The sequence below is a fragment of the Budorcas taxicolor genome, chromosome 25 (genome assembly GCF_023091745.1).
Source record: "Budorcas taxicolor isolate Tak-1 chromosome 25, Takin1.1, whole genome shotgun sequence".
Taxonomy (NCBI): domain Eukaryota; kingdom Metazoa; phylum Chordata; class Mammalia; order Artiodactyla; family Bovidae; genus Budorcas; species Budorcas taxicolor.
In genome coordinates this window covers 18,645,789-18,669,622 of record NC_068934.1, presented here as the reverse complement: position 1 = coordinate 18,669,622, position 23,834 = coordinate 18,645,789, and the positions used below count along the sequence as shown (strand labels likewise).

The 23,834-nt window shown below is 39.0% G+C and overlaps 1 protein-coding gene and 1 non-coding gene across 4 annotated transcripts in view; both read left to right on the top strand.

The window, feature by feature from the left end:
* The window catches only part of AAMDC (adipogenesis associated Mth938 domain containing), a 29,494-nt gene that overhangs the window by 1,959 nt on the left and 3,701 nt on the right, over nucleotides 1–23,834 (top strand). For all 3 annotated transcript variants that reach the window (XM_052661767.1, XM_052661766.1, XM_052661768.1), the window contains exon 2: nucleotides 5,535–5,684. In XM_052661767.1, coding sequence (XP_052517727.1) covers nucleotides 5,553–5,684 — 132 coding nt within the window. In that variant the 5' untranslated portion in view covers nucleotides 5,535–5,552. The remainder of the gene's footprint in view (nucleotides 1–5,534; nucleotides 5,685–23,834) is intronic.
* On the top strand, nucleotides 17,615–17,686 carry TRNAY-AUA (transfer RNA tyrosine (anticodon AUA)). The gene has a single exon. It is a non-coding gene; the product is annotated as a tRNA-Tyr (tRNA).

The window sequence follows — 23,834 nt, the reverse complement described above, 5'->3', positions numbered from 1 at the left end:
AAAAAGTTTTTTTAAAAAGTCTCACTTTAAGAATATTTCTATGATGATGAATTATACTAGCAAAAGAGAAGTTTTAATTTAATGTGTGGTAAAATATTATAAGCAACACCAAAATGAAACAACTAAACTAAAACATATATTGTACAACACAGGGAATACAGCCAGTATTTTATAGTGAATTTAAATGTAGTATAACTGTTAAAAACTGTGAATCACTGTGTTGTGCACCTGAAACATAAAACTCTACATCAACTATACCTCAATTAAAAAAAAAAACTAAACTAAAATATATTGGTAGAACTCTCAAACTCGATACTGTAGACCTGGGCTCCTGAACTCATCAGTTTTGCAAAGATACAAAAATCTTCATAAGATCATAACTTAATTGACTTTAAATGAAAGGCAGGTACACAATATTAAATAAAATTGTATCTTTATGAATGAATTTTGATGGGGTAAAAACCTTCAAACCAAAAGAAAGACTTAATTATATCATTTAATAATACTACCCCTGCCTCTTTCTATTTCTTCACTTTCAGCTTTTCCAGCACCTCACCTGCTCTCTCTAGGGATTGTAAAAATAACTTTCAAAAAAACACAGCTTTATCTAATTTTTTCTTTTCTCAATGCTGATACTGTTACTCAAGTGAGGGGCAACTGATAAATAAGGTTAGAGTTTCTGCCTTTTCTAATCAAGATTGGCATTAGAACAAAGTCCTTGGGCATCAAAAGTTATGTCCACCCAAAAGATAAGAGATGTTTTATTGCAAAGCAAGGTTTAGGTCAGATGTTCACTAAGTCTATTCTTAGAAAAAAAATAAATAATAACACCCATAATACCACATCTCTTCTTTCCTTGGGCCAAAAGAATTTGTGGGTTACGGGGAAAAGAAAAAACAAACCTTAGTTTTTCATTCAGAATTAATGACTAGTTTATTCAAAATACCAAAAAGAAACAACAAATACTCATTAGAAGAATGGGTAAGTAAATTGTGATATAGTCTTTCAACAGACTACTGCTCAGACTGATACACACTGATACCTATTACAACATTCATGAATCCCAGAAGCATTCTGAATGAAAGAAGAAAGACACAAGAGTAGGTACTTACAATTTCATCAACATGAAGTTCTAACTAAAAAGTGGGAATAGCAATTAAAAGCTACTTGATCTTAGAAGGGAATTGATTAGAAGGGTGCAGAAGGGAAATTTCGAGGTACATTTGGTATCATGTTTGGCAAGTTTATACATTTGTGAGAATCTTTGAACTCAATAATATCTGCACTTAATTGAATATGCTTTAATTCTAAAATTTAATGACTTAGCCTTCAATTTTCTCAAATTGCATTGATATGAATCTGCCTTGTAACAGAATAATTTACACATATTTCCGTCTCCTCAACATACTGTCTTTGCATTTGTTGCACATTTTTTTTTAACAGATATTATAAGCCTGGCAAATGTATATTGAGGTGAATTGGATTCGATCATGGAGCCAGTTTGGGAATTCCTAGTTAGTGATGAACAAATTTACTTAGTGAAAGTCACTTAGTCATGTCTGACTCTTTGCAACCTCATGGACTTTACAGTCCATGGAATTCTCCAGGCTAAAATACTGGCGTGGGTAGCCTTTCCCTTCTCCAGGGGATCTTAGGTTTAAAACTCACTTTTAAAACAATACTTTTAGAAGTATGTGTTATATGTAATGAAAAAGCCAGTGTTAACAGACGTAAGAATCCTATATTCTTCAAAATAGTTTCTTAGAAAATTATATGAAAATAAGTAATATAAACAAGTTTTAATCCAGCCATTTTCTGGTTCTTTCTCTTAATGATAACTGACTTCTCTGTTGCATAGAATTCTATTCATTGAAGAATCACTTTTGAAAGTGTCTTACCATCTTTTTTCTTAACAGTTAGCATCTATCTATTCTTATTTCTTAAAAGCATGGCTGATATTGATAAATTATTTCTCAGATAAAATAATTATTTTTACTGAAAGAGAAATTATTTTGGCTTTTTTGTAGAAATGTGTAAGTTGGTCATAATATTAATATGGAAGCACAAGGAACCCAGAACATCCTAAACAGTTTTTTAAATGATACAGAGTTGAAAGTTTCACCCTTCCTGGTTTCAAAGAAAAAGAAAATTTTATAGTTAATTGCACATCTTCTCTCTTTAGTGTAATATTAATTGTTCATAAATTGTTTATAAACTTATGTCTTCCTCCCATAAAACCAAAAACAGTGTGTTTATGTCCTTTGTTATATAATACATTAAAAATGGATTAGTAGTTATTAATATTAAGTAGAAATGTCACTTGTTATTATCTTTATTTGGAGATTAAATACAGTTTAAGGACAGGTATATAGGTACCAAATTAACAAGGGGTAGACATGGTTAGCACTTCCCTGGTGGCTCAGACAGTAAAGCATCTGCCTACAATCTGGGAGACCTGGGTTCAATCCCTGGGTCAGGAAGATCTCCTGGAGAAGAAAATGGCAACCCACTCCAGTATTCTTGCCTGGAAAATCCCATGGATGGAGGAGCCTGGTAGGCTACAGTCCATATGGTTGCAAAGAGTCACATACGACAGCGACTTCACACTCACACTCAGACGTGGTTAATTTTTTGTGTCAGTCTGGCTGGGCTATAGTACTCAGTTAATCCAATCAAACACTAATCTAGGTGCTGCTATGAGCGAAAAGCAAAGGAGGAAAGGAAAGATATAAGCACCTGAATGCAGAGTTCCAAAGAATAGCAAGGAGAGATAAGAAAGCCTTCCTCAGCAATCAATGCAAAGAAACAGAGAAAAACAACAAAATGGGAAAGACTAGAGCTCTCTTCAAGAAAATTAGAGATACCAAGGGAACATTTCATGCAAAGATGGGCACGATAAAAGACAGAAATGGTATGGACCTAACAGAAGCAGAAGATATTAAGAAGAAGTGGCAAGAATACACAAAAGAACTGTACAAAAAAGATCTTCATGACCCAGATAATCACGATGGTGTGATCACTCACCTAGAGCCAGACATCCTGGAATGTGAAGTCAAGTGGGCCTTAGAAAGCATCACTAGGAACAAAGCTAGTGGAGGTGATGGAATTCCAGTTAAGCTATTTCAAGTCCTGAAAGAGAAGGAGATCAGCCCTGGGATTTCTTTGGAAGGAATGATGCTAAAGCTGAAACTCCAGTACTTTGGCCACCTCATGCGAAGAGTTGACTCATTGGAAAAGACTCCGATGCTGGGAGGGATTGAGGGTAGGAGGAGAAGGGGACGACAGAGGATGAGATGGCTGGATGGCATCACCAACTCGATGGACAAGAGTTTGGGTGAACTCCGGGAGTTGGTGATGGACAGGGAGCCCTGGTGTGCTGCAATTCATGGGGTCACAAAGAGTCGGACATGACTGAGTGACTGAACTGAACTGATGAAGGTGTTTTGTGATCTAGTCAACATTCACAATTAATTGACTTTTAAATAAAGGAGATGATCCTCAGTACTTTTGGAAGCCCTCATTCAATTAGTTGAAAGACCTTAAAAGGAAAAGTGAGGTTTCCTTGAGGAAGAAGTAACATGTCAATACTGCAGTGACAATTTCTGCCTGAGAATCAGCAACCTGCCAACTTGCCCCCACAACTGCATAAGCCACTTCTGTGAAATAAATCTGTTAATATATATGGTCTACTGGTTCTGTTTCTCTGGAGAACCCTGAGTGATACAAGCCCCTTTTAGTTACTGTACTTATCAATGCTAAATGATTCTTTTTTGAAATGTCTCTTTATTGAGAAATTCTATATTCATTGAGTCATTGTCATCATAATTTTTAAAACATTATATTAGTTTTTAAGTATAGTGATCCAGTGTTTTCACAAATTATACTCCACTAACAGTTATTATAAGACAATGGCTATAATTCCCTGTGCTATGGAAAGTCTGAATTTGGATTCTTCCCCTACACTGTTGTTCTTAGTTTATTTGTTTCTGTGTAGTCACTAGCCTAAACTAAATCTGGAATTCTGTCTCCCATGGAATGTGTAGCCACTGAAATCTATATTAAGGGGTTTTCTTTCTGTTTTTCTTGTTTTCTTTCTTTTTTTTCTTCTTTTCTTTCTTCTTTTTTTTCCTTTTTTTTTTTTTTCTTTTGGTCATGCCATGCGGCTTGTGGGAACTCCATGACCAGGGATTGAACCTTGGGCCCCAACAGTGAAAGTGCCAAGCCCTAACTACTGGACCACCAGGGAATTCCCCTTGTTTTCATTTTTAAGCTTGGCTTCCTAGGGGTCTCCTCTGCCTGTATAGCATAGTGTCCAGCCAAAGATTAATCAAAGATTGTGTTCAAACATCTCAAGCCAATAAGAGTTACCCTCTCTACTGATCCGATCGGTATGTGCTGGGGAGTACATTCAGTGTTCGGGCCATTTTCATTTCCTTCCTGGTTCTCATATTCTTCTGAGTCCTCCAAAGCCCCATTACCTCTTCACTTTGTATGTTCTGTAGGCTCTATTAGCCCAGACATTTCCGTGATTTAGGCCTATTCGTGTCTTTGATGCATATGCTCACAGCCTTTGTTCCACTCTGGATACTAGAAAGCTTATCCAGCACCCTTGGCTGTATCACCTCTGGGAATTCCTTTTCAATCCTGGCCTACTCTGACAATCCAATTGTTTGCTCCAAATAGGCTCACAATAATGAAGAAGCAGAGCCACCTGCCATCCACGTTTATTTGCCATTGAGATCACCAGGTTAACAGATTATGCTCTAAATCAAGTAAGCCTCCTCTGCCTTAGCAGCAAGACTTGGTTTTCATGCCCTGCCCCAGTCAAGTTGAACCTCTGTGCCAACAGAACTGATGTAGGGGTATGAGTGTAATCCCAGGCAAGAACAACAAAATATCTCACTGTTCTTATCTGAAATTCACTAGTTTTCACGAATATGCATTTCTTCAATTTGAAGTATATTTCTGGAGTGCCAAATCATTATTTTGACAGTTTTGTCCAGCTCTATACTTGCTTTGGGGGAAAGGACTTGTCAACCTCCTCATTACATCATGCTGAAGTAAATCTCCACCTTTAATTTTATTTAATTACTTTTTAATTTTTTGGCTGCACAGTATGGTATGTGGGATCTTAGTTCCCTGACCAAGGATCAAACCCATGCCCCATGAATTGGGAGTGTGGAGTCTTAACCACAGGACCACCAAGGAAGTCCATTCACCTTTAATTTTATCTTTCAAGAAATATCCTGAGAATTCCCTCCAGAGTCTGAGAAGTAATTGTAGTATCTAGTTTCCATGGTTGGATGAGTCAGGATCCCAAGAATAACATTTCACTTTTTAGGCCTTTACAGAAGAAGTGACAACTACATAAATGAGAGAGATGCTTCTTAACTCATGGAGGACCAGGGCTTACTATATTTTATATATAGCATTATATTTTAAAATATATTGTATTTATAGTATAGCTCCAGTATTTTGGAGCTGTTTCAAACTTACTTTAAAACTGATTAATTATATTTTTCCTTTAATTTCAGAGTTCAGTTAAGTTCCTTATGTCATCCCCTGAAATTGCTTCGCTCTCATGGGGGCAAATGAAAGTACAAGGCTCTACAAAAATCTATAAGGACTGCAAAGTGTGGCCAGGGGGAAGTCGGGATTGGGATTGGAGAGAAACAGGAACTGAGGTAAGCTATTAGTGTCTGGTTGAAACTGTGTAAGGCTGGCCAAGTAATTTCCAAACTCCTAAGCCTTAATGACCAAGTTCCAAGTGAAAAGTAACTATTTCTTTCATTCTCTCCCTCTTTCTTTCTCTCTCGATATAATACACATACACATACCATTAAACTCACCATTAAACTTTTAAAATATGGAATACAATTGACTTTTTTTCGTAACTTTGCACCGTAACTACCATTACTAACTCTAGGACATATCTATCATCCCAAAGGAAAGCTCATAACCATTAGCAGTCATTCCCCTTTCTTCCCTCTCTCCAGCTCCTGACAACTACTACTTTCTGTTTCTATAGATGTGCCTATCCTAGACATATCAAATAAACAAATTCATTCAGTTCTCTTAAGTACAACCTAGGACTGGAAATTCTAGGTCATATGATAACTGATTCACCTTTTGAGGAACTGCTTCCCAAATTAACTGTACCATTTTACACTATAGATGTTAGGAATGTATGATGGTTTCAATTTTTCTAAGTCCCTCCTCACCAACACTTACTCTTATTTGCTTGGCTTTGCTTTTATTATATACCATCCTAGTTAATGTGAAATGTTATCTCATTGTGATTTGAAGTTGCATTTCCATTATACTTCCTCCAGTATTCTCAGTGTACCATGATCAAAATAGTCTCCATCCTGTGAGTGGAGGTTGGTTAAATGAAGGGAACCCTCAACTCACCCTCAACACTCACATGGGACTTGGCTTCAGCAATAGATAGTTGCAGGCAGTATCAGAAGCACTGATATCCTGATTCTTCCAGGAAGAAGGTCTTATAGCTGGTAGCAGAGACAAGGAATAGCCCTTGGCTGCAGCAGACTGAAGTGAATTTCCACCTCAATGGACTAGGAGGAGGGAGGCAGGTAGCAGTCTTTCTTAAAGTATCAGATTCTCACCTTTCCTACCAAATATTTCTATTTTTTTCTTAAATACTTATTTCTTAATTTGTTCTTTCCTCTTTGGGCCTTCCCAAAGTCTTTTTTAAAAAAAATATTTATATATTTATTTGGCTGTGCAGGATCTTGGTTGTAGGAACTCTTAGTTGTAGCATGTGGGATCTAGTTCCCTGACCAGGTATTGAACCCAGGGCTTCCTACATTGGGGCAGAGTCTTAGCCACCAGACCACTAGGGAAGCCCCTTTCCATAGTATTTGAATGATTGGGGTTAAAACAAAATCTTTTTAGGTTATGTTTTTTGGTTTGTTTGTTTTAATAATTTTAAGTACGGGTAGTGGACAGGAGCCTGGTGGGCTGCCGTCTATGGGGTCGCACAGAGTCGGACATGACTGAAGTGACTTAGCAGCAGCAGTGGAGCTCCTCGTGCTCTAATGATGGAAGTTGATCCTTCCATTTTGAAGGATGGTTTTGCTGGATATACAATTTGTCGTTGACAGTGTTTTTCTTGCAACACTTTGAAAACATCATTCTACTTTTTTTGATGTTACTGGTTACTAATGAGAAGTCAAATTTTATTCTTATTAATGTTTCTTTGGACTCAACAAGTCACTTCTCTCTTGCTGCTTTCAAAATTCTCTTTAGCTGTTGACAGCTTGACTATGATACATCTATCAATACATGTGGATCTCTTTGAGTTTATTCTGCTTGGAATGTATGGAACTTCATAAAGGTGTAGATTTTTATTCATCATTACATTTGGGAAATTTTCACCAGTTACTTCTTCAAAAATATTCCTTCTATCTCTCATCCTCTGTGAAAACTGTTAGGGGTATGTTGTGGGGGCTTTTTGTGTGTTTTTTGGTAGAGGTTTTTGGTGTCCTACAGGTCTCTGAGGCTCTGTTCATTGTTTTCATTCATTTTTCTGTCCCTTTTTGCAGATTGAATCATCTCAATTTACGTATCTTTCAGTTTTGCTGATTTTTGCCTATAGTTATGCCCCTTTAGTGTAATTTTCATTTCAATATTGTACTTTCAGCTCCAGAATTTTCTTTAAAAAATAATTTCTATCTCTTTATTGTTATTCTCCAGTTAGATACATTCTTACACTATCCTTTAATGCTCTAGATATGGTTTCCTGAAACAATGACAGAAGTTTCCTTATATGCTTGAAACCAATAAGTGTTTTACTTTGGGTTAAGGGGCTCTGTATGCAATTTGGGATATGCAGTCAACATTTAACCAAGACACTTTAAAACTGTTTGATCCTTGCTTATGAAGACTCTAAGAGTTATGACCTTAGGGCCTTCTCAGGTCATTTCTGGGCATATGCACAACCCTGGACATGTGTATGGCCTTTTCAATACCAAGGTTCATATCTGAGCTTTTCAAAGCCTCTTATAAACACCTCATTTTTTATTCTTTTCATGTTAGTTTTTTAGAACCTCTCACTTGCCCTGTTGTCTACTACCTCAGGCAGCTGCTACTGCTGCTGCTGCTGCTAAATCGCTTCAGTCGTGTCCGACTCTGTGTGACCCCATAGACGGCAGCCCACCAGGCTCCCCCGTCCCTGGGATTCTGCAGGCAAGAACACTGGGGTGGGTTGCCATTTCCTTCTCCAATGCATGAAAGTGAGAAGTGAAAGTGAAGTTGCACTCTGAAACAATTGTCTCTGTTTTTGACAACCTTCTCCAGGAGAAAAGATGGTTTGCACTGGTGAGCTCCAACTTAGATCAAATAAAGTCTATGAGTGAGGTGTTCCACGGAACCACCAGACAGGTTAAATAATGACAGTTCTCTGGGGATGGGCATTTGAAGGAGTTTTAATCCATTATTCTGTCTTGGGTGATTGCAAAGCTGGTGGTTTTCACTGTGATTCCAGGTTGTTGGTTTTCAAGGTGACCACAGAAGTGAGAATGGGATAGTGGGATGTGTTAAAGACCCCATTATCCTGTTATTGTTAATTTCTCCTTTTATGTCTGTTAACATTTGCCTTATATATTGAGGTGTTCCTATTTTGAGTAATACCTATGTTTTTAAATTTGTTGTTTCTTTTTCTCGAATTGATCCTTTATGTCCTTCTAACAGTATTTATTTACTTTTATAATTTTATTACTTTTTGGCTGCACCACGTGTCATGTAGGATTTGTGTTCCCCAACCAGAGATCAAATCTTTGCCCTCTTAGTGGAAACTCAGAGTCTTAACCACTGGAGCACCAGGGAAATCCCAGCAGGCTTTAAAGTCTACTTTCTCTGATATAAGTATTGCTTCTCTGGCTTTCTTTTGATTTCCATTTGCATGGAATACCTTTTATCATTGCCTCATTTTCACTCTCTATGTGTCTCTAGATCTGAAATGAGTCTCTTGTAGGCAGCATATATATGGGTCCTGTTTTGTATCTATTCAGCCAGTCTATGTCTTTTGATTGGAGCATGTAGTTCATTTACATCTAAGGTCATTATTGATGTATGTTCCTAATACCATTTTGTTAATTGTTTTGGATTTGTTTGTGAGGTCTTTTTTCCCCTTTCTTCTTTTGCTCTTTTCTCTTGTGATTTGCAGAGAAGGCAATGGCACCCCAACTCCAGTACTCTTGCCTGGAAAATCCTATGGACGGAGGAGCCTGGTAGGTTGCAGTCCATGGGGTCGCTAAGAGTCGGATACAACTGAGTGACTTCACTTTCACTTTTCACTTTCATGCACTGAAGAAGGAAATGGTGACCCACTCCAGTGTACTTGCCTGGAGAATCCCAGGAACGGGGGAGCCTGGTAGGCTGCCATCTATGGGGTCGCACAGAGTCAGACACGACTGAAGTGACTTAGCAGCAGCAGTTTGTGATTTGATGACTGTCTTTAGTGTTATGTTTGGATTCCTCTTTCTTTTTTGCGTGTATATCAGAGATTTTTGTTTACTGTGAGGCTTTTATATATGTGTGTGTGTGTGTGTGTGTGTGTGTGTGTACTGCTAAGTCACTTCAGTCATGTCTGACTGTTAGCGACCCTATGGACTGTAGCCCACCAGCTTCCTCTGTCCATGGGATTCTCCAGGCAAGAATACTGGAGTAGGTTGCCATGCCCTTCTCCAGGGGATCTTCCCAATGCAGGGATCAAACCCATATCTCTTATGTCTCCTGCACTGGCAGGCGGGTTCTTTACCACTAGTGCCTCCTGGGAAGCCCATATCTATCTATCTATTTGTCTATGCTTGTTTTAAATTGCTGACCTCTTAATTTCAAATGCATTTTAGATAACCTGCATTTGTACTCTCTTCCCCTCACAATTGCTTTTTGGTTTTTCCTTTTTTTGGCCATGTCACACCACATGCAGGATCTTAGTTCCCCAACCAAGGATCAAACTCATGCTGCCAGCAGTGGAAGTGCAGTCTTAACCACTGGACTGCCAAGGGGGTCCCACAATTACTTTTTTGATGTTATATATTTTACATCTCATTGTTTTGTGTGTCTGTTAGCCACTTATTGTGGATACAAATATTTTACTATTTTTGTCCATTTAACTTCCCTAGTAGCTTTGTGTGTGGACGATTTCCTACCTTTATTGTATGCTTGCCTTTACCAATGAGGTTTTCCATTTCCTAATTTTCTTGTTATTAGTTGTGGCCTTTTCTTTCTGCCTAGAGTAGATCCTTTAGCATTTGTTGTAGAGCTGGTTTGTTGGTGCTGAATTCTTCTAGCTTTTGCTTATCTGTAAAGTTTTTGATTTCTACATTGAATATGAACAGGAGCTTTGTTGGGTATAGTATTATTTGGTTGTAGGTTTTTCCTCTTTCTTCACTTTAAGTGTATCGTGCTACTCCTTTCTGGCCTACGGAGTTTCTGCTGAAAAATAATCTGATACCTTATAGGAGTCCCCTTGTATGTTATTTGTTGCTTTTCCCTTGTTTTTAATATTCTCTCTTTAATTTTTGTCAGTTTGATTACACTGTGTCTTAGTGTATTCCTCTATGGGTTAATCCTGTATGGGACTCTGCTTCCTAGACTTGGGTGACTTTCCTTTCACAGGTTAGGAAAGGTTTCAGCTATTACCTCTTCATATATTTTTTTCAGGCTCTTTCTCTTCTCTTTCTGGGGCCCTTATAATGCCAGTATTAGTGGGTATGATGTTGTCTCAGAGGTCTTTTAAACGGTCCTAATTTCTTTTCATTTTCTATTTTCTGTTTGGCAGTGGTGATTTCTACTACTCTGCATTCCAGCTCACTGATCCATTTATCTGCTTCATTTAGTCTATTATTGATTCCTTCTAGTGTGTTTTTCATTTTAGTTATTGTTTATTAATTCTGTTTGGTTTTTCATTTTTAAATTCTTTGTTAAAAACTTCTAATTTCTCTCTCTGTGCATCCATTCTTCTCCCAAGTTCTTTGATCATCTTTAAGATCATTACTCTGAAATCTTTCTAAGGTAGATTCCTTATCTCAATTCTTCCTCTGGGGTTTTATCTTATTCCTTCATCCAAAACATATTCCTCTGTCTCTTAATTTTTTCTACATTGCTATTTGTATTTTTAAATATGTGGTAGGTTAGTTATGTTTCTCCACCTTGGAAAAATAAAAGTGGCCCTCTATAGGATAAATCCTGTGTATCCCAGAAGTATACTCCACTCTCAAGGGCCAGGGGCCAGCTGGTCCCAAAGTAGTGTCTGGGCTGCATTTAAAGATCAGTTTGCAGGCTGTAGGACTGACTGTAGTTTTTCTTAGTTCTGATGTCTGCCCTCTAGAGAGTTGAGCTGGGTCTTGACCCTCTGGTGTACAGGGCTTTGTCTAGAAGCATGTCCTGTGGGGTCAGGAAGTCTACAGGCAGCACCTGTCTGCTGATAGGTGGGGCCATGTGCCCAGCCAATGTTGCTTGACCTCAGACATCCTAGCACTGAAGCCTACAGGCTGTTCTGTGGGACCAGGTTTTGGTGTGTGAAGGTATCAACCTCCAGGAGAGCTCATGCAAATGAATGTGCCCTGATGTTTCTGCCACCAGGGTCTTTGTACTCAGGGCCTCCCTTCCCCCACTCCCCAAGAGACCCTCCAAAACCAGCAGGTAGGTCTGGGCCAGTCTTCTATCAAATTACTGCTTTTGCCCTTGGTCCCGGTATGTGTGAAATTTTTTGTACACCCTTTAAGGGTGAAGTCTCTATTTCTCTCAATCTTGACGCACTTTTGTGTTCAAGTCCTGTTGGCCTTCAAAACCAAGTCCTCTTCATGGCGCTGGAACCCTGGGCTGGAAGGCCTTACATGGGACTCAGAACTCTCACTTTTGTATATAAAGATGTGTAACATATTTATTCTCCATTTTGTGGGTTGTGTACCTGGGGAGGTATGGAATTCAATTATACTGTGAGTCCACCCCTCCTAGTGGTCTCATTATGGTGTCTTCCTTTTGAACTGCATACACTCATTGTTTTGATCCAGACACCTAGTTGTTTATTACCTACCTGGATCTTAGGAATATACCTGGACTGGTAAAAGGAATGGGAGGGTTTTGAGATATAGAAGGGACAGAATAAGAGAAGGCTGAGAAATAAGAAGCTATAATGCTTGTGAACCAAATGACTCCACTGAATTGTTTCATAGGGTAAAGCTAGGGAGGTGTAAGAGTAGACGGTGGTATGGTTGACGATGTCGCAGACCTCAGTTTACATTTATTTAGTGGACAAGGAATAGCCACTTCAGATACTGAAGCAGGAAATTGATGTGACTGACAACGATTTTCCAGACTATGCATTTAAGATATATTGGAGTACCAATTTATAAGTGTGCCACATTGGAGAGATTTTTTTCTTCAAAAATGGATTTAACACCATATGCTATATTTTTCCCATATAAGACTACATGAGTTAATATTACTTTTAACCTCATTGTGCATTTAAGGAAGCTTAGTATGCGCAGAGGTTATATACTTGCAGAGGTACACAGCTAGAAAAATGTGAAATCAAATGGTAAATTCAGGTCAGATTCTAACTTTCTTTTATTCCATCATGATTCTTATATCATAACTTTAACGTTAAAGACTATAAAACTGTAACGGTACCATTGTTGATAATAGGAAAATGGGAAAAGTTTGCTCTAAGTTTAGTTTTCATCTTGTTACGTTTCACCTGTCAGCTGAATACATAAGAGGAGGTGTTCTAGAACTAGTTAAAGAGAGAAGAACTAGGAAAGATGAGAGGAAAAGCTGAAGTGTTGACTAGAACTCATCTGCACAGGAGCAAAAGGACATCTAATCAAAGCTGTTACACCTCAGAGTTCTCATCTATAAAATGGAGATAGTAATATTACCTACCTCATAGAGCTGATCTAAGAATTAATGTGCTGTGCTAGATACGGTACAGGCATTCAACAAATGAAGCTGTTATTGTTAAGTTAGTAGTAGTGTGGGTAGATATGAAACAGCAAATTTGAAAACTATTAAGGTGAGAGAGTCAGATTGGGAGTTTGGAATTAGCAGGTGCAAATTGATATATATAGAATGGATAAATAACAAGGTCCTACTGTATAGAACAGGGAACTATGTTCAGTATTCCGTGATAACCCATAATGGAAAAGAATATGAAAAAGTATGTATATACATATGTATAACTGAATCACATTGCTGTACAGCAGTAATTAAAACAACACTGTAATTCAACTATACTTCAATAAAAATGTTAAAAGGTGAAATCTGCAGGATAAGGCAGTTTATTAGATTTAGCGGGCAGAGGAGAAGTCTGGCATGGATAAATGGGTACATAGTTGTGCCATTTATTGAGATTGGGTATATGAAGAGGAGGAACAGGTATGTTTGTGTTTGAGACAGAGGCTGGGTGGATAAAATGAGTAATTCTTTTGGAATATGTTGAGTTTGAACTTACATTGGGGCTCTAGATAGAGATTTCTAGCCAATATTTAGATTTATAGGTCCAGGCACTGTCACATTTTAGCTAGATATCTTAACCAAGTTACATAGCCTGACTGTGTCTCAGTTTAACCATTTCAAAATGGACAATAATAATGTCTGTTTGTTATGGGTTTACGAAAGAGTAATACATGGGTTGGGAAGAATAAATTTTAAAACCGCATGCCAGTTGCCATCATGCAAATTCATTCTTTCTCCCACTCAGTATTTCTCAGTGTAATTCATGGATCTCTTACATCAGAATCATCTAGAGGTTTGTTTAAAAGGCATGTTCTGATCTCCCTCACTCCTCCCAACTACTAAATCAGAATGTCTTGAGGATGAGACCTGGAAAATAATATATTTCACTTGGTTGCTTTGAATACTAAATATGTTCATCTTTGTAAAGCATCTGCCACAGTACCTGTCACATAGGAGATACTTGATTTTTTATAATTTAAAAAATTTTCTTTTCTTCCTTAGTTACCAGAAAATTATGTGCTTAGCACGTAAGAGTGCTCTACACTATTAGTTTCTCCCAATATAACTACAGAAATGATCAAATTACTTCTAAAAGTCTTAGAAACACTCTGATTTGTACATCAGATGCTGCTTAATAAGGAATCCTTGAGGGGATTAACAGCCTGAGGGTGTTTAGAGGATTTCTTATTACTTTGGACTACTTCAGTTGTTTATACCATGAACTGATGGAAGTATTATCTCTAGTTATTTTTTATACTCTAAATATATGGTAGTAGTGCTGAGCTATTCTTTTTTTTGTTTTTGGCTGCACCACACGGTTTATAGGATTTTAGGTCCCCAACCAGGATTGAACCTGGGCCCACAGCACCAAAAGCACAGAATCCTAATCTTTGGACCACCAGGGATTTCCTTTGTTCAGCTGTTCTTTTTAATGAACTTAGTAGTGAACAATAGTAAGTATTTATTATCATGCCTATAGACCAAGTTGGAGCAGCTCTACTCCAAGCTACAGTTGGCACGTTGGCTGAGTGCTCCATCTACCTTGGACCAGGGAGCTAGCCAGGACCTGATCTTTCTTCATGGGGCTATCTGAAGCTCACAAACATAATTGCCACTGAGCAAGTATTTTTTAAGATTTTGCTTGCCTCAGGTTCACCAATATAAACTTCCATGTCAGTAGAGCATAGAAGTATATTCTACCTACAGTAAGAAGGCAAGAGGAATGAATATTTGCTGAACAGTCATCCAAACTATCAGAATGTTTAGTCACATGTTATACATCTGCATATGAGTTGCTCCTTGGGCAACTTAAGCCAAACATATCCAAAGCTGATTTCATTTCCTTTTCCCTACTGCACTGCCCCCCCACCCCCGAAAATATCTAGGAACTTTCTTGTGTGTTTTTCCATAATTCCATTAATGGAATTACTGTCTACACAGTCACCTAGAAGAGAAGTATCAGATACAATTTTTATTTCTCCAACTTTCTCTTCCACCACATCCAACAGAGTCCATTTGTTGATTCGGCCTTGGCAAAGTCTTCCAAATCTGTTCCCTCCTAGTGCCCAGTGCTCTCACCTGGGCTGTGGAATCAGTCTCCTACCTGGTTCTCCTGCCTTTTATTCTATGTTTTTGAGGTCTGTCTTCTATTATAATTTCTAAAACATGAACTAGTCATGTCACTGCTCTGCTTAGAAAACTTCCAAGGCTTTCCCTAAACCTCAAAACTAAGCAAAAACTCCTTAGGATGTGGTTTAGGGCCATTAAAAAAAATAATAATAATACAGTTCCAATTTTTTTTTCAATTTCATCCCCTATATTTCATAAAACACATGTGAAGGCCTACCTATTCCATACCTAATACCTATTCCCTTACAAACCCACCATGATCTTTCATTTTCTGTACTTTTGCTAAAACCATTTCCTTTACTTGAAATTAACTACTCCCCTCTGTACTTGTTGAAATCTTATATATCCTTCAATTCCTAGCTTTTGTTTTATCTCCTCTCTGAAGCACTTCCTGATAATCCTTGTAAAAATGAGCTGCTTACCCCATTCTCAGTATTTCGGTGGTATTTTGTGCCTCTATTTTAGCACTTAGTGCAGTTCAGCTGTATGGTACTGAGCGGGCATTTATCTGTCTCCCTCATTAAGTGGTGAACTCCCTAAGGGCATGAGCTATGCACTTAGCACAGTGCCTGCAAAGGAGGGGCTCAGTAAACACTGGCTGCATTGAATTTTTCATAATAAATGTTGTTAAAAATCTTTTTACACTTTGTGACATTCCCTCTGAGGTAGGTTAATGTTGTGATTCCTTTTTTTGATCAGTTTAAAGAGGGTAGGAGCAGATTATATAGTAATTACAGAATGGAAATATAAAAAAAAATTATTGTCTTCAACCAGTGTCCTTGAAATAATTACTACTACCTACTCCCAAATCTCTACCAATCATTAAATAACTACTGTTATTTAATGCAGTGCCTGGTCAAATATAGCTCTTCTAGGGTCACACCACTAGTAATTTTTGGAACCAAGATTTGAACCCTGAGTCTTACTATAAAGCCTATACTTTTCTCCTATTACATACTGTCCTCACTCATTTCTATCCTAAAGCAATAACTGTCTTATTGGAGAATAGTTTTCTATGTGGAAACATACATATGTCTTTCATTTATGTTAGGCTGAAAAGGGGCAAGGGGGAAGATATGACAAAAATGTAAATTTAAAAGAAAACCAGGACTTCCCTGGTGGTCTAATGGTTAAGAATCTGCCTGCCGATACAGGGAACACGGATTTGATCCCTGGCCTGGTAAGATCCCACATGCCTCGGGGTGACTAAGCCCCTTGCCACTCCTCCTGAGCCAGCACACCCGAGAGCCCATGCTCCGCAACAAGAGGAGCCTCCACAGTCAAGAAGCTCCAGCGCTGCAGCAGCTAGAGAGTAGCCCCCGCTCACGTCACCTCAAGAAAGCCATGAGTACAATAAAGACCCAGCACAGCCAAAGTAAATAAAGAAAGCCAAGCCAATTAGCAGGCACCCGAAGAGAGCCAAAAGAAATGCAAAAACTTTAAGCTTTTTTTCCGATTTTTAAAAATTGAAATATAGTTGATTTTACTGTACCTTTCAATTTCAAATAATATGAAACCTACAGAACAGTTGTATGACTTACGATAAATACCTAGACACCCTTTCTCAAAATCTTCAAGTTGTTAATACTTTGCCATATTTGTTTTTTCTCTCATCAGATACACAAACACACACATTTCCCCCCAATTATTTGAGTGTATATGACAGATATTTTAGGATTTCTTTCCTAAAAACATAAACTTTCTCCTGCATAGCCACAATATCATTCTTACAACTAAGGATATTATCCTTGATATACTAGTAATACAGTCTATTTTCATTTCCCCCAAAATGTCCTTAATAGTTATAACTACTGCTGATTTTGTGGTTTTATTTTAATATATAATATAGGCAATAGGTATAAAGTGTAACGTAATTCTCAAAGTCTTGTCCATTTGACCCAACTAAAGGTTCTTGTGCTCAGGACATGGCTACCTAAGGAAATATAGTTGAGCTGAGCTGTCCCTAACCCTTTCTGCTTTTGTGTCTGTTTTGCTTGTGTTTTCCCATTCGCCTTCTAAACCTGGGTGACATGGAAAGTCTATGTTGAATCTCTCCTTCCCCTTTTTCTATTTTGAAATATTTTGAACCTATATAACAAATTCGAAAAAAAAAAAAAAAACACTTGTATACCATCATCCTAGGTTTACCAGTTTTTAATATTCTGGCACATTTGTGTTTTTTTTTTGTCTCTCAGGATCTTTCTCTCTTTCTGAATAACTATATTTGCTAATTCATTTGGAACTAAGTACTGACATCATGCTACATAACTCTGAATGGTTCAGCTTATATCTAATAAAACAAAGGCATTCTGCCTCACATAATGTTACACTCAAGAAACTCAACATTTATAGAATATAAAAGAATATCAACTCTATAATCAAGCTATAACAACTGTTCCAATAAAATATCTTTTTTAGCTGGCTTTCGTTTCAAACCCAAGATCCAGTGAGGGCTCATGTACTGCATTTTGTTGTCATCTTTCTTTAGTCCTCCCTGTCTTCCCTGGTGGCTTAGATGGTAAAGCATCTGCCTATAATGCAGGAGACCCAGGTTCGATCCCTGGGTTGGGAAGATCCTCTGGAGAAGGAAATGGCACCCCACTCCAGTACTCTTGCCTGGAAAATCCCATGGATGGAGGACATGGTAGGCTACAGTCACTGGGGTCGCAAAGAGTCAGACATGACTGAGCGACTTCACTTCTTCTTTAGTCTATCAGTACACAGATTTATTGATTGAAGTAATTGACCTATAATACTATGCAAGTTCCAAGTACCCAACATAATGATTTCATATTTCTATACACTAAAAAATGATCACCACAATAAGTCTGGTTACTGTCACCTTACAAAGTTTTTATATTATTGATTATATTCCCCATGCTGCACATTTTATCCCCATGATTCATTTATTTTGTAACTCACCTGTTTCACTCATCTCCCCTACCACCTCCCCTCTGGCAACTACGTGTTTATTTTCTGTGTCTAATTTCTGTTTTGTTTTTTTGCTTGCTCATTTGTTTTTTTAGATTCCACATATAAATGAAATCATTTAGTCTTTGTTTTTCTCTGACTTATGAAACTTACCTTAATACCCTCTAGGTACATCCATGTTGTCACAAATGGTTAAGATTTCATTCTTCTAGTGTTTTCATTTTCTTTGCAAAAATACACAGAAGTGGAAATGCTGGATCTGTTTTTAATATTCTGAGGAACCTCCATATTGTTTTCCATAGTGACTATACCAATTTACATTCCCAGCAGCGTGCAGGGTTCTTTTCTCCACATCCTTGCCAACACTTGTTATTTGTTGTCTTTTTGATAAGAGCCATTCTGACAGATCTGAAATGATATTGCATTGTGGAATTCTCCAGGCCAGAATACTGGAGTGGGTAGCCTTTCCCTTCTCCAGGGATCTCCTCAACCCAGGGATTGAACCTAGGTCTCCCACATTGCAGGTGGATTCTTTACCAGCTGAGCCACAAGGAAAGCCCAAGAATACCTGAGTGGGTAGCCTACCCCTTCTCCAGCAGATCTTCCAGCCCGGAATAAAACCGGGGTGGTGGGGGACGGGGGGCATCGAATCTAGGTCTCCCGCATTGCAGGTGGATGCTTTACCAGCTGAGCCACAAAGAGAGCCCAACAGACACATGAAAAGATACTAACAGCTTTCCTCCAAGAGAAAACAATTAAAATTTCTATAACATCATGTTATGGAAAGCCTCCCAAAGAAGAGGAACAAAGTCAAACACTCTGAAGGAGGAGAGCCTTAGTGGTTTGCCCAAGGAGACTGGAAGAAGCAGAGGGGGAGCTGGTGGCAGAGAGAGGATGGCTCAGTGACAGGCTGACGCTGCACCCACAGGCATCTGCACAAGGCTGTGAGTAATCACACACCAAGGCCTGGAGCCACAGGCTGCTGCAGTTATCTTTCATGTCACCCTGTAAGTTTCACCCTGAGCCTGCAGTAAAGCATGCAGCAGCCAAATTGGGTTCCACTGATCCTGCAACTCTGATGGGCTCCTGCTGTCCCTAGTCTCTGAATCTCCAGAGGATGATTCAGACTCGGTTTTGCACTCTTTTATGACCTTTCACTTCACTGAGCAGTGGGCTTGTTGCATTATACTAGCACGGTCAGCTCTGACAGCCTAGGAATCCGCGGATTCCTAGGAAGCAGCCTAGGAATCACTATTCTTTGTTAAATGAAGGAATCATTCAGTATTTCAGATAAATGTATCTACTTAAGGCAAGTGAAGCTCTCCAACTCTGAATTACAATTGTTTTTACCTTGGTCATTGTCCCAGAACAAACATTTTAAGTTCTTTGTATTGTAACTGTTCAGTTTGGGGTGGTTCTAGGATTGATCACAGAGCTGTGGAACTAGAAAAAGCACCTAATCCAATTGTTTTACAATTATTTTACAAGTATCAGGGGCTTCCCCAGTAGCTCAGTTGGTAAAGAATCTGCCTGCAATGCAAGAGACCAGGTTCAATCCCTGGGTTGGGAAGATCCCCTGAAGGAAATGGCAACCTGCTCCAGTACTCTTGCCTGGAAAATTCCATGGACAGGGAAGCCTGGCTGGCTACACAGTCCATGGGATCGGAGAGTCGGACACAACTGTGCGACTAACTTTCACTTTTATTGTAATCAAGTGAAAAAAAATCCCCATTTTTGTTTTGCTTTCTAAAAATGTATAAACCTAAATTAACAAAGACTCTAATCCCTGGTCTATTCTGATCTTTGTGGAAAACAGGGAAAGCTGGAGGCAGAGACACTGCTCAGAGCCCCCTGGGCACTAGCTCTGCATCTTCGCCCATTGTGAGGAAGTAGCCTTGCTGCTCATCAGTTTGGATCACTCTTTGACATGCAGCTGTTCTAATTTACAACACTGATACTCCCTTAAGTCTTAGTGTTAATTCCTTAGGAAGATGTTGATGAAGTCAGTCAAAATATAAAAAGGTATTAGTGTGAGAGCCTGGCTATGTTCTCTGCTCTGGAACACTCACTGGCTGAGTGAAGCGTGTCAGCAGTAGTTGCTCACCCCGCAGGGTCTCAAGAGACACAGAGAGCGCCAGCAAAGATGCGCTGCATCTGCTCCTGCTTTGTGTAGCCGCCTGGCTTCTGCTAAACGTTGCTTCCTTGGCTAAATAAATCAGGAAGCAGTGAGAGCGTCTGTGTGCCTATAGATGTCCTTTTCCTGCTCATCTATAACCTACCTATATTAAAAAAAAACAAACCTGTTTATTTGGAAATAATTTCTGACTTACAGAAAGCTATAGGAATATTAGAAAGAATTCTTGGACTCTTCCAGTGGTCCAGTGGTTAAGATTCCATGCTTCCACTCCAGGGGGAACAAGTTCAATCCCAGGTCCCCCAGTCAGGGAAGTTCCACATGCCGTGTGGTACGGGCAGGAAAAAAAAATTCTCATTTTCCCCAGATCCAAATGTTAACAGTTTATCATATTTTTTATATATATAAACCTTTAGTTTTAATCTGATATCCAGTTATGGAATCAGATGATGGTGGTGGTTGATTCGCTAAGTGTGTCCAGTTCTTACAACCCCATGGACTGTAGCCAGCCAGGCTCCTCTGTCCATAGGATTTCTCAGGCAAGAATACTGGAGTGGGTTGCCATTCCTTCTCCAAGAGTTTATCATATTTTATCATCCTTTTCTCCAATAGACACTTTTTTTCTGAACTGTTGTAGATATTCTATTTAGGAGTAAATACACACAGGTATTTAACTAAATTAGAAGGGAACTGTCCTTAGGTAAAGGACATCTAAGAAAAACAAGGACTTTCTCACAACACAGTGATAAAAATCAGGAAATTAACTGATACAGTACTATTGTCAAATATACAGGCCTTATTAGTATTTTGCCAGTTTACCTAATACACGTGTTACATTTGTCATACTAATAGAATCATACAGTATATAGTCTTTCGGGACTTGCATTTTTCATTCAGCATAAAGCTCATTTTGTGTGCTATGTCGCTCAGTCATGCCTGACTCTGCAGCTCCATGGACTATAGCCCAACAGGCTCCTCTGTCTATGGGGATTCTCCAGACAAGAATACTGGAGTGGGTTGCCATGCCCTCCAGGGGATTTCCCAACCCAGGGATTGAACCCAGGTCTCCTGCATTGAAGGTGGATTCTTTACCATCTGAGCCACCAGGGACACCTATAGGTATTGATCCTTTGTTCCTTTTCTATTGTTCAGAAGTATTCCATTATTGGATTATAACACAATCTGTTCATGAACATTTGGGTTGTTTCCAGTTTGGGACTACTACAAATAAAGCTTCTATAGATGACTGTAGTTAACAGTACTATATATGTGAAAGTTAAGACCAAATTCTAAGAGTTCTCATCACAAAAGAAAAAATTATTTTTTTCTTTGTCTCTATATGAGATGATGGATGTTAACTAAACTTATTATGGTAATCATGTCATGTTATATAAGTCAAATCATATGCTGTACACCTTGACTTATACAGTACTATTTATCAGCTATATCTCAATAAACCTAGAAAATATCTAGAGTAGGATATCTTGCTTCTAATTAGAAAGTAAGAGTTAACAATGCCCCCCACCCATAAAAAGCTGCTGTGAAAGTTCATGTACAAGTTTTTGGGTAAATGTTAGTTTTCATTTCTCTAGGATAAATACCCAGGTATATGATTGCTGAATCATGTAAGCACATATTTAAGAAGATGCCAGACTGTTTTCCTGCTAGAACATGAAGAAAGTCAGATGCAATCAGACTGGTGAGACAGCTGAGAACTTACAGATGGACCATGTTAAGGAGTTTGCCAATTCTAAGAGCAAGGAGAAGCCACTGAATGCTATAGAGCAGAGGAGACATTTGAATGGTTTTGTTTTGCATAAATTCCTCTAGCTACAGTTTGCCCTACAATTCCTCTAAGGGCAATTTGAAGAATGGATAATTGGAAAGGGCCAAAGTGGTTTTATGGACACCAGTTAGAAAGTTACTGCAATAGGCTAAATAAGAAGTAATGGCAGCTTACACCAGGGTAGCGGCAGTAGAGATGGAGAGGAATGGACAGGTCCAAGAGATATTAAGGGGACTTCCTGGTCCACTGGCTAAGAATCCACCTTCCAATTGCAGAGGGCACGGGTTCAGTCTCTGATCAGGGAATTAAGATCTTATAGGCTGTGCAGTATTGCCAAAAAGAAAACTAAAAGAATGAGATAATAAGGAAGTAAATTCTTCTGTCCACTCTTTTAGGGAAAATGTTTAATATTTCAACATTATACTTAATGTTTGTGAAGTGAAGTTGCTCAGTCGTGTCCGACTCTTTGCGACCCCATGGGCTGTAGCCTACCAGGCTCCTCTGTCCATGGGATTTTCCAGGCAATAGTCTTGGAATGGATTGCCATTTCCTTCTCCAGGGGATCTTCCCAACCCAGGGATCGAACCCGGGTCTCCCGCATTGTAGACAAACGCTTTACCATCTGAGCCACCAGGGAAGTCCATACTTAATGTTTAGCTGTAGATTTTTCTTAAATGTCCTTTACCAAAGGCCAGTTCCCTTCTAGTTATTTTTTAAAAAACTATTTGATTCATTTGACTGCCAGGTATTAGTTGTGGCACATGGGATCTAGTTCCCTGACCATGGATGGAACCCAGGCCCCATGTTGGGAGTGCAGAGTCTTAGCCACTGGACCACGAAGTAGTCCCTGTAAGTTCGTACCTCATAACCCCCTCACCTATTTCACTCATCTCCCCGACCACCTCCCCTCTGGCAACTCTGTGTTTATCCTCGGAGTCTATTTCTGTTTTGTTTGTTCATGTTTTTAGATTACACATATAAGTAAAATAATATAGTACTGGTCTCTGACTTATTTCACTTAGGATACCATCTAGGTCCATCCATATTGTCATACATGACATTATTATTTCATTCTTTTATGGCTAATATTCCATTGTATATGTGTATCACATCTTCCTTTTTAAATTAATTTTTATGGGAGTATAGTTGCTCTGGGCTTCCCTGGTGGCTCAGTGGTAAAGAATCCACCTGCCAATCCAAGAGACATGGGTTCAGTCCCTGGGTTGGGAAGATCCCCTGGAGAAGGAAATGGTAACCCACTCCAGTATCTTGCCTGGGAAATTCCATAGATAGAGGAGTCTGGTAGGCTACAGTCCATGGGGTCGCAAAACAGTCAGACACAACTTGGTGACTAAACAACAAAAACATAGCTGCTTTACAATGTTAAGTTTCTTACTGTACAGCAAAGTGAATCAGTCATACATAAATACAAATCCACTCTTCTTAGATTTCCTTCCCCATTAGGTCACCACAGAGTGCTGAGTAGAGTTCCTTGTGCTACACAGTAGGTTCTCATTAGTTATCTGATTTATACATAGTAGTGTATATATGCAGAGAAGGCAATGGCACCCCACTCCAGTACTGTTGCCTGGAAAATCCCATGGGCGGAGGAGTCTGGTAGGCTGCAGTCCATGGGGTCACGAAGACTTGGACACGACTGAGAGACTTGAATTTCACTTTGCACTTTGATGCATTGGAAAAGGAAATGGCAACCCACTCCAGTGTTCTTGCCTGGAGAATCCCAGGGACGGGGGAGCCTGGTGGGCTGCCGTCTATGGGGTCGCACAGAGTCGGACACGACTGAAGCGACTTAGAAGCAGCAGCAGCAGCAGCAGCAGTAGCAGTGTATATATGTCAGTCCCAATCTCC